Here is an 11824-nt window from a genome sequence, read left to right as displayed (position 1 = left end):
GTTCACGGGGCTTCCTCAGCTGGGACCTGCTGACTCTCTGCCTCGTGCCGTGGGCAGCCACAGCTGCGAGGAACCGTGGCAGGAATCCTCAGAGGCTGGAAGACTCCTCTGCCCATTGTGACGGGTGAGCTCCATTCCATGACAACAGTGGGCACCGCCCAGCTCCCCTCCTGGTCGAGGATGAGAACAGATCGGGAACACGGAGGAGGAGCCACTTCCCAGACGTGCAGGGCCTATGAGGCCACGGGGGTGTGAGGAAGCCAACCTCAGCCACCTTCGGCTTCCTGCACAGAATGGCCAAAGGGAGACGCTTCAACCCACCTTTACACAAGGATGGAAGATGGGTAAGAAAGAAGGTGCCGCTGATACTTTTCTCTTGCCAGCCGGGTGTGGTCAGGGCCACAGAATGAGTTCAGACCCCGCTTCTGCTACGTCCTCTAGCATGACCTCTGATGGATCACTTCACTTGGCCTCAGTTCCTTCCTCTGTGAAATGGGAATCTCCTCGCATTCTTGGGAGGACTGAAGGAGATAACGCGTGTAAAATGCTCAGCGCACTGGAGCCTTGTAAATGTCCGCTGAGCAGTAATTGTCTTCTCTGCTTCTTCCATCTTCCACAGCATCTACCTCTAACCTATTATAGGACGTACTACATTACGTGCAGCGTCTGTGTCCCCTTGCTAGAGCACGAGCTCTAGGAGGGCTGGATCTTTATCTTTTTAACTCACTGACATAACCTCAGTGCCTAGAATAGGATTTGGTGCATAAAAGGCACTCAATAGACATTGATTGAAGGAGTTGATGTCATGCTAGATAACTCTAATAAACAAATTCCTGTAGGCTCGTGATCTGATTCCCTTGGCACCGCCAGCCTATGAAATGGGAAGAGTCTAGGAACACACCATTTACCCATCTCCACTAGTGGAAACTTCCCCTTTCCAGCTCACACTCTTCCCCAGACCCCTCTCTTTTGATAACATTTACAAAGCCCAGTGGGATTTATCACTATTCTATCATCTCTGAGAACAATTTGGGTCTCTCCTAGGTGTGAGGTCTTAGCCTTGTTGGCCCAACACTTCTCTCGTTTGCTCTTTAATATGTATATTTCATGTGCTCACAGGCCTTTCCTGTTCCTAATTTCTGCAAGTCATTTATAAAAGGAATGTTAAGAAGGAACCTCAGCAATAGACTGCTGTGTGCATCCACTCTCACACTCACAGTGAGAGACAGAATCAGAGAAGAACCTGGTGTTAACTCCTTTTAGGGCAGCAATATGCAGAAAACTGTTAAGCATTTTTGTTTGAAAGAAAAAAATGGAAAAGTCCTTGGCAAATTCAGGTCTGAAGTGTTTAAAAAAACTGTATCCACTTGGACATAGCCTTGGCTAAGTAGCTTAGACATTCTAAATCTCAGTTTATCTGTAAAATGGGAGTGTAGTGTATGAAGGATAGAGGGATACTGTGGGGATTAATAAGATAATTCATTCAAAAGTGCTCGGTAATGCATGAGCACACAGCAATCACTCAGTATGAATTTATCTTATTAATATACACACACACAAAATGTACACCCTGTTTCATTGCACAAAGATTTTAAGTAATGTATGGAAAATACACACAATAAAATAGTAAGGTATAAACAAAATAAAAATCCAAGACCACTTTAAATATATTTTAGAATAAGAGGCTAAGACTGGGAAAATATATAACACAGATATAAGGGCCATGATGGCCTCCATGGGAGATATGTGAGCATCAGCTTTGACTCTGAGTTCCCTGGCAGCCAAAGTAAAAGGGGGTATAGTACCAGCTACATAATGCTAATTGCCCATCAAGAGAAAAACATAAGTTTCTCAGACTAAGTAGCTTCCCCTGTTTCAATCACCTACATATCAGCTAGAATTGTGTTTGAATATTATAAAAAGCTGACTTCAGTATCTTAACCAAATCGGGTTAAGTAACCCTATTTCTCAAGTAACAATAAAATTCAGAAGTCGGCAAAGCAAGGCTGGCACAGCTGCTCAAAGAAGCCATCAGAAGCCCAGATTCTGTTCAGCCTTCTGTTGTGCCACCTTTGGTGCAGAGCTATTTTACCTCTAGGCAACCCAGGCATTAAAATAAGGGGAAGGTCAAAGGACAGAAAGACAGAAAGAACCTGTCAGCTAAGTTAGCCCATTTTTATTGGGAAAACAATAGCTTTCCCAGGAGCCCTGCCCTGCAGATTCCTGTTTCTATCTCACTGGGTCACATGGCCAATTTAGCTGCAAAGGAGTCTGGAGATGCATTTTTTAACCAACGACATTGCCCCTCTAAAGAGGTTCTGTAGAAGTGAGAAAGTGAGAATCAACATTTATAGGCAGAAATTTCATTTCATCCTTCCATCAGAGCCCAGGAATGGAGCCCAGTGCCCAGATTTTAGGTGGAGAGGCACTGTCCCCCAAAGTTTGACTTGAGCCTTTGTGATGACTCCTTTCTGCTGTCAGCACCTAAGAGCATTAAAACGAATAGTGCTGATCATGAAGTTTCCCAGAGTAACTTGTAGATGAGTTGGGAAAATTAAAGAAATTGTTGGCTTTGAGTCAGCAGCAGCCCATTTGGGAGGACAGTAATTGCCACATTAGAGGTGACAGTCATTTTGCAGTTGACCTTGCTGGTTGTAATCTGGCTGTTGCCGAGTAGAAAAGGCTTTTTCTACACACATTCACCTTCCTATTTAATATTTCAGTCATTGAGTGATTGAATGCAGCAAAAATTTCACCGCCAACTAGTTAAAAAGCTATATTTCACGGTTACAATATCTAACAGAAGGGTTTATTTCACAGCTATCATGTTATAGCCATTAAATATATATTTTAAAAGAGTGAAATTAAAATGCTAGAGCCATTTTTTAACAGCAATTTAGTCTGTAGACTTGCAGAATACAAATGAACTCAAGTCAGTTGTCATTTAACTGGTGCGAGGGATCATTCCTGATGTTGGAACCACCTCCCCACCCTCTACCTGATTTTCCACAGCTTCCCAGAGAAACGCCTTGACTCAGTTCAGCTGGAGGAAGGGCAAGTGGGAAGGTTATGAGCCAGAAGGCCTTTAGTATTATTGATGTTTATCTCTAACATACAATTGTTAGAAAACAATTTTTAAAATAGAATTTAAAAAATTGAATACAGAATTTCTATTTTAAAAGTAAAATATAGAGCGTATTAGAAATACATAGGCTGATTTTGAAAAATTTCTAGGGCATATTGTTAAGTGGGAAAAGCAGAATGTATAATATGATCGGATGTTCATAAAGCAATGTAAGTCCCCTCCACATGTATAGGTGTCTGTGTATGACCACGTGAGAGCTCAGTTGTTAATATTGCCATCTGGGGTGGCAGTGGGAGTGACAAGAAGGAGAGGGAGAAAGCAACCAAAAGTTACTGTTAAATAAAAGGGTATTCCTAATTGTTAGAAATTACATTTATAATGTGGTCCTACATATGCAAAATTACACATAGATACGGATATACATTCACATAAGGATGTGGGAAAAGGAGGGTCGCCAAAGAGTTTAGGAGAAAGGGTGATAGGATTTCAGGGGAATTTTACTTACTTCCTTATGTTTTTATTGTTTGAATTTTTTTTTTTTTTTAAACCAGGAGTATGTGTTCCAACTCTAATCAGAAACAAATATATTTATTTTTGTTGTGGAAAAGAGACAATGGAATATGCACACTTACTTAGGAAACATTTAAATGGTGCAAAATGAGAGTCAGTGGGAAGAAAGTCTCTCCTGCCCCCTCTGCCCTGCACAGAGGGGACCTGCCACCAGCCTCCTGCGCCCTTCAGGGAGGCCAGGTGGGCGCGTGGGCCTCTCGCGCTGCCCTTGGTGGCCATGCCCATTCCCCTCACCCCTCACACAGCTATTCAGACGAGTTTAGTGGGAGTTCTTTTATTTAGATGTGTTCTTGTCAATTATGTATGGTTTTGTGTGCATGGATTATTTATTTACATAAGCGGTGTTGGGCTACGATCTCATTCTGCTGCTTTCTTCTTCCTACTCACAACTGCATTGAAAATATCTGCCCCTGGCTATGTCTCATCCAGCCCATTGCTTCTCACTTGCAGAGAACGCCCCACCAAGTACTTAACATACAGAACACAATCTCCCCACCTTTTTACATAAACAGCAACCTACTAAACACACTCGTGGGCAGACATTGATCAAAAGCCACCTGAACATACGGTTCTATTGAGACTAGAGAAGGAAAGGAGAGATAGTAGCCGTGTGGCCAATGTCACTAGACTCCAAAAGAGAAGAAAAGGGGGCTGACCTTAGGTGGTGGAAGTGGGTTTGAGGACAAGGGAGTGGACAGCCATGAGCAAAAATAGAACCTGCTGGCAGTTACTGAGCACCGTCTGAGTGTGTGCCTTTGCACTTCTAATCAAGTCTACCCTATCAGGTAGATATTATTTCCACTCTGCAGAGAAGGAAACTGAGGCTTGGTTAAGTTAGGAGAGAGCACTGGGATGGACTCAGGACCTCTGAACCTACAGCCCATGTCCCAACCACCGGGTTATGCTTCCTCCTCCCCTTGTGGACCTGTCACCAAGATGTGGGTCTTGTCTTTGGTTTACTTTAGTTGCCACTCAGCTTCTTCTCCTAGAGATCCCTATTTCACAGCTCACTTCACTGGGGTACTTTTCAGAGGTGCCATTCAACTAGAATTGGGCTGAACAACTGTGGCCACAAAGTGCCAACCACATCCTCCTTCAGGCACGAAGGACTCAGTGCTGTGGCCCTTACCGTCCACCCCTAGGGAACCCTTGGCTGAAGAGAGATGCCCAAGATCACCCCTTTTCGAGGAGCAGCCCAGGAATCAGTATGAAGACTGGTCAATTAGGGTGCATAAAGCCCAGGTCCCCTAGCCCAGCTCTGAAGAGCCATCCCATGTCCAGAGGTCCCTGCAGGGTCGGCTGAGGCCCTTGTCTGGACCACCTCCCCCTGCCCAGTCTGTTTCCACCTCTCCCTTTTGTAGGGAGATCCCAAGGGCACCCCCGCATAGTCTTTGTTGCCCTTGCTTTTTTTCTTTATACCTTTCTACCCCTCTTTTATCTTTCTAGGCCTTCCCTACCCTCTACCATCCTCCATTCCCAGTGGACAGGCAGCTGAGGTCCTCACTTCACCCTCCTCTTGTCTCCGAGCCCACCTCGTACCTACATTGTTGGAGGTTGACTCACCCCTATGAACACAGGTTGGCTTTTTGGCCCCACCTACCAGGATCTCCCTGACCAGGAGGAGGATCTCAAATAACACATTTCAGTCTTCTCAGAGAACATCCGCTCGCTCTCTGAGGCCGCACCCTCCTCACCAGGCTGTGGAAACATGTCCCGGGCTCCAGCGCAGCGGGGGTGGCCCCGGTAATGTGAAACACTGGCAGTGATGGCGTTGGGCCATTACAGTGATTTTTGTCTCGGAAAGAATATTTGAAAATTACAAAAATTAGGCCATTTCCACTGCATGCCAGAAGCACCCAAATTACATTTTAATCACTATACGGAGGAAGCCCTGATACTTGGCTTATAGATTCAGATGTGTCTGGTTTTAATCAAGGCATGTGCTGTTTTTCCAGTTCCCTCACATTGGACTAAAGCAAAAGACTCCGGAATCCATCACCAGTGCTATGTTAAAAGAGCCCCGTAGTCCACGCTTTTATCACCAAGTGCAGGAGAAGCTACCGCCAATATACAAAGTCCGGGAGAAGGTGAGTCTGGAGCACTGGCCACCTGCTTCTGCAGCTGTCTCAGGGGTACCACCACTGGCACTTTGGGCCAGACAATTCCTCTTTGTAGGGCACTGCTCATTTACCATCCCTGGACCCCTCAAGGCTGGTCGTATCCCCATGGCATTCCCTGGTCACTATGGCAACCCATATACTCTCCTGAAGGAGCGACCTCCCAGTCCAGACAATTAAGTTAGGCTCGTCTGTGGACGGGAACCTGTGGTTACAGCTCACAGTTCTTGAACATACACGTTCTGCCTCCCTGGGCCATTCATGAGCAGCATCAGGGGCGCTGAAGCGGCGTGAGTGGGAAGCAGGAATTGACCTCTCACCCACCAAACTCACCCTGCGACCTGGGGCCAGGGCTCTGGTCCTCTGGGATCCCTGTAGGTCAGAAGAAGAAGTTGGTCTCCACGGCCTCAAAAGTCCTTTCCAGCTTTTGGTTCTGTGAGCCTGTGCACTTTTCCACCCTTGCCTCCAAATAAGGTGTTTTGGAAGAGAATTTTTATGATTTTCAGAAAGTTGGCAGTAAGGTTGAGTTTCAAATCCCTGAGCCACTGCGCACATCCGTGTCCTGGCCGTCCTGTGCTGGTAGCTCCATCTCTGGTGACGGGTTTAATGGTCTTGCTTAGCGTAGCTGTGCCTCAGCCATCTCCCTCCTCATCACTATGTGCCAGATCCGAAAGTGTCCTGGAGTTGTGACCAGCGCCTCTGCATTTCTCCCCTTGCTCTTTTCCAGCAAGCAGTGGACAGCAACTTCCCCTTCTCTGTGCATGACAATCGGCATAGTTTTGAGAACTCTGGATGCTACCTTGACTCTGTGAGTATTTTCTTCCCAAATTTCTAATAAAATGGGGAGTGACATCAGGGCTCTTCATTGTCTGCAGCATGTTGGAGATAGAGGACTGAACTCAAAACTGCAACAAGGTCAAAACCAAGTGAGGTCTTAAACAAGACTCATAGCAGGTTACCAAAAAATGCACGGAGCTCTCAAGGTTCCACGTGGCTTTCAAAGTCTGCACCAGCCTTCTGCCCAGGTTTATGTGCACTTCATGCTTCTCGACATGACTTCACGTAAGTTGTGTGTTTCGTGAGCTTTCTTGTGAAGATCTGTCCTGAGAAGGAGCGATCACCTGTGTGTGTCTCTGGACAGCAGAGCCAAGACCCACAAGGAGGAGGTGAGAGGGAGGGGATGTTTACATAAAAGAAAGAACTTCCTAATGCCTGCAATTGTCTTTTTGCTAGAGCTAGTGAGTTCCCTGTCATGGAGAACACAAATTCTTTTTAATTTTTTAAATTTATTTTTTGGCACCTGGCCAGTCTGGGGATACGGACTCTTGACCTTGGTGTTGTCAACACCGCGCTCTAACTAACTGATCTAACCGGCCAGCCAAAACACAAATACTCGTACTATTTGTTAGTGGTTCTTAACACTGCACTGTCCCATAGAAATACACTGCAAGCCGTATATGTTATTTTAAATTTCTCTAGTGGTCACAGTAAATAAAAAGAAACAGGTGAAATTAAATTTAATAACATAACATATTTTATTTAACCCAAGAATTCCCCAAGTTTTCAATTCAACATATACTCAATACAAAAAATTATTAATGAAATTTTTTTACATTGTTTCCCCCCAAACTAAGCCTTTAGAATCCAGTGTGGATTTTACACGTATGGTGCATCTCAATTTGGACGGCTCACATTTCAAGTGCTCAGTAGCTACCTGTGGCTGTTGGCTACCAGACTGGACAGCCCAGGGCTAACATATCTTAGGTAAATGGTTGTATCAGGTGATTTCTGAGAATCCTTACGGAACCTGAATGTCCACGACGACGACGACGACGATGATGACGTTAATAATACCCATTATTTATTAAGCATTTGCCATATACCAGCGTCTCATATTATCTCATTCAATCCTCACAGTGACCCTGCAGGCCAATTATTTTATCATCCCCAATTTAGAGACAAGGAAATTGAGAACCAGTAAAGTTAAACGACTTGCCCAACATTACCTTTTACTCTGTGCAAGGATGTCTTAACTAAATCTAAGTGGCATAACATAAAAAATCTGGTTTGCCTCTGTGGAGTGTTGAAAACAGAACCAGAATATCCACTCTGCCTGCCTTTCTAAATGGAATGCTTAATATTGGGTTCTAAATTACCAAAGTAACATATGTCCTTTTAAAAACTCAAAAAACATAGAATTATATAAAATTAAAAATAAAATTTGCACCCTTATTTTCCTTCCTTACAACCTCACCTTGATGATTCCCTGCTAAGAATGGTTTGGTGGGTAAAATTTGAGAATTTTTGCAACTCACATGCAAACATACTCTCTTAAATGTATATCTTGTAAACAATTTAAACAGGATTGTACCCATGTATTTTACCAGGGTTCTGATGGTCTCGTAGAAAACATTGGCAGCTTTCCAACTTTCTCTATGTTCTGGAATAGTTTACATAACATCTAGATTTTGAGTTTAATGAAGGTTAAATAGAATTTGCTCTAAAATTATTTGGCTTTAATATGTTTTTTAGAGTAAGTTCTTTATTATCTTTTCTATTTCTCCCTCAATTATTGATCTATTCAAACTTTCTACCTCTTCTTGGGTAGATTTTGCTGATAAGTGTTTGCCTAAAATAGTAATTCCTTTCAAATTTACTGATATAATATCTCTTAAAAATTCTTATTTTGCTGTTCTTTTTAAATTTTTACAGTTGAAGGTTTCTTTATATACTTGCAATTGTTTTTGTTGGTAAATTCATTAAAACTATAAATATTCTTCAGATTATTGCTTTGACTCAATCTCAAAGGTTTTTCTAATTAAGGTCTCATTCTTATTTGCTTTCAAATAGTCTATGATTTAATTTTTAATTTCCCTTTTAATTAAAAAATATTTAGATGAAAGTTTTAAATTTTCTATATGCTTAGAAGTTTTTAAAGATCACCTGTTTGTTGCTAATACCTAATTTTATGGGTTATAGTAAACTTTATAGAGTATGATCTGTGATTTTTACTTTTCGAATTATAGAGAATATCTTTGTTGTCTTGTATGTGATTAATTTTAACAAGTGTCTCATGGGTTTTTACAAAAAATAATTATTCTACCCTGTTGGTAATAAAATGCTTTATATTTATTAATTCAGGTCTGGTAATTATGTTATTCTAATCTTTCATATTCTTTTCTCAATTTTTGCCTCGATCTGTCAATTTCTGCTTCTGAGGTTACTCTTAAATTTCTAAAGATTTTTTTTCACCTTTTATAGTTTAATATCATATCTTTCTGCATAAAAGTTCGTGATTGTTTTATTTTCGTGGTGCCTTTTGCCACTTGTCAATATGAAGTGACGCTCTTAACATGCTTTTGCTCTTAGCTATGAATTCTACTTTGTGATTCTGGAATTGCCACTATTACTTTCTTTCTGCAAACATTTGTTTTTTTATGTTATGGTCCATTCCTTTGTCTTCATAATTTGTACTTATTTTTAGTCATTTTGCTTTGGGTTTGTCTTCTATTGGAATACAGCATGGTTTTTTAAAAAATCTGAGTCATTGTTTCTTTATATGAGAATTTAACCCATTCACATTATTATGACAATTTATGTTTTTGGTTTCATTTCTAACAACTCATTTCTATTTATCATAAACATGGTAAACATTTCTATTTATCGTGTTTACATTCTGTTTCTTTTTTCCCTCCCTCTCATGACTTTGCTAGAGTAGTTGAATTTATTTGCACACTCTGACTTCTACTGATATCCTCTCTATTACATTCTCAAGTACAAATGTTTAAAAAACATATTAGCACTCTATTACTCTATGAATATATGGATTAATATCTATAGCTTTTCCCCAAGAATAAGGCAAGTCTTCAGAGTGCTTTACCTGCCTCACTTCCCTTCCTGAGGGCTGTTGTGTTGGTGGGTGGCCCAGGTCGTGTTCTGCCAACTCCTGGAGGTGCCATTCCTAGATGTCAACCTGGAGTTCAAAGCAGTAGCCTGACTTCTCTAGTCAGATTGAAATACTGGAATTTCAGTTCCAGATTGCTTGCTTGCTTGCTTGCTTCCTTCCTTCCTTTCTCTCTTTCTCTCTCTCTTTCTTTCTCTTTTGCTCTTTATCCTTCCTTCCTTCCTCTCCCCCTTTCTTTCTTCCTCTCCCTCTCTCTCCCTTCTTTACTCTTTGTGAATTCTCACTCAAAGTTCCAACACATTATCTACAAGTATTTAGACTTAATTATAACTTTTACTTGCTACTTTCTTCGTAGCTCCTTCCCCTCTTCTCTTCTTCCCTTCCTTTTATTTGTTTTTCATTTTGCTGGAGTATCCTCGAGTCATTTTTAGGAGAAGCTTGGACAGTGTGCCCAGCATCTTCCACTTGTGCCCCCAGAGCCACTCTCTCCTTTTGCTCCCTGTTCTGGCTCCAGGGCCTGATCTGTGTGGTCTACATTCTTCCCAAGCCCCTGAGACCCCGAGCCACCGTACTGTGCCCTGGGGTTTCCCTACATGAATAGTCCTTTTATAAACTCCCCTCCAATTGCCCTAATCTGAGTGTGCCATTGGTCTCCTGCTGCAAACCTGACTGATACTGACCCTTGTGAACAGACAACCTCACTTTACTGATTTAAGTAAGATTGATGTAATCTAATGTCTGCTTCCTCTCAGTCTTTTGTGTCAGCACACTGTTTTCTTTCCTAGTTTTCGAAGACACGATTTTGATTACACAGTAATTCTCAGGTTCACATAGAAGGTGCTGAGAGCTAATGAGGAAGCTGTGACCCAAAGGTGCTGCTTCCTTCAGGGGAACCCTTGGAGTTGAGAATTCAGAGTCCTCAAGCTTGTCAGAGAAAGAGCCATCTGTCCCACTGAGTGCTGGGGAAGCAGCCAGAAATGGGTACACCAAGGAGCCATCAGGGTGCAGGGAACCTACCTGGGGTCCCCGGGAGTTGAAATTGATTAATAGGCTGTTTCTGGCTGGGCTCTTTCTGTTTCTGCCTTCCATGTCTCTTAAAGTCCAGCCCCATTGGGGGCACTGAAGGTGTGAGAACAATAACAGAACATCACAAGGATGCTGTGAGTGTTGATTGACAGCATTCAACAAGTTGGTAAAGGAGACCACTTGTAACGTTTTCATATGGAGCATTTAAACATACATGTCATGTAGTTGGTTTTAATAAAGACCTTGAATATTTTCCTCCTAATCTTCTTGTAATTTTTTCCCCAGGGCCTGGGACGTAAGAAGATGTCTCCAGATAAAAGGCAACATGTTTCAAGAAATTTCAATCTTTGGGCATGTGACTACATTCCATCTTGTCTCGATGGCTTTTCAAATAACCAAATATCATATGTCTATAAGGAAGCCATGGTGGTCTCAAATTTCAGACGCTTTCCAAGACACTATAATGAGATATGGAGCACTTTTAAATTTATTCCCGAGCGAAGCTATACAGAGTATTTGAAAAAGAAGCCCAAAGTAAGGTTCACTATTGACAAAAAGGCTATTTCTCCACTGGATCCCTAATTCTCCCAGAAGATTCTTGATGAGTTTAGTAATATTGGTATTTCATCAGACATTCTAAAAGTACATGTTTTCTGATCCAGCACTACCATTTAATCTTTGAAATATTTCTGTGATTTTTAAGAAGGTTGAAAAACATTCAAGTCCTTATAAAATAAAAATGTGTGAAGATATACACATGCATAAATAAACTTTTAAGATTGCTACATTTACTTTGGAGGAGTTTTTAAAAGTACATAATTAATATATGGCATTAACATATTCATTTTGAAATTTCAAACAATACAGAGGAAGCAGAAGTCTCCCTTGATTTTATCACATCTCCAATCCTTGTCCTGTCACCAGAAGTAAGTTAACTCTGGGCTGGCCAGTTAGCTCACTTGGGAGAATGTGGTGCTGGTAATACCAAGGTCAGGGGTTCAGTTTAACTGGCCAGTTGCAAAAAACCAAACCAAACCAAAACAACAACAGAAGTAAGTTAATCACTTGTTTTTATTCTGTGCATTTATAATCATATGCATGTGCATAAATACATAAAATTTT

General features: G+C 41.8%; 1 protein-coding gene across 1 annotated transcript; it reads left to right on the top strand.

Moving 5' to 3' along the window:
- The first annotated feature begins 293 nt into the window (after nt 1–293).
- On the top strand, nt 294–11284 carry TEX36 (testis expressed 36). Its single transcript, XM_063101618.1, has 4 exons — nt 294–344; nt 5611–5742; nt 6500–6580; nt 10988–11284. The coding sequence occupies exons 1-4, from the start codon at nt 294–296 to the stop codon at nt 11282–11284; spliced, it is 561 nt and encodes a 186-aa protein (XP_062957688.1).
- Nucleotides 11285–11824: the final 540 nt, after the last annotated feature.

This window comes from Cynocephalus volans, chromosome 7 (genome assembly GCF_027409185.1).
Source record: "Cynocephalus volans isolate mCynVol1 chromosome 7, mCynVol1.pri, whole genome shotgun sequence".
In the NCBI taxonomy this organism is placed as follows: domain Eukaryota; kingdom Metazoa; phylum Chordata; class Mammalia; order Dermoptera; family Cynocephalidae; genus Cynocephalus; species Cynocephalus volans.
The sequence above is the reverse complement of the archived record's forward strand: the minus strand, read 5'-3'. Positions and strand labels throughout refer to the sequence as shown.

Coding starts and splice junctions, on each gene's coding strand:
- TEX36 (XM_063101618.1), top strand. CDS start 294: ATGGCCAAAGGGAGACGCTTCAACCCACCTTTACACAAGGATGGAAGA. Junction 345..5,610: donor TACACAAGGATGGAAGATGG/GTAAGAAAGAAG, acceptor CTGTTTTTCCAG/TTCCCTCACATTGGACTAAA. Junction 6,581..10,987: donor CTGGATGCTACCTTGACTCT/GTGAGTATTTTC, acceptor TTTTTTCCCCAG/GGCCTGGGACGTAAGAAGAT.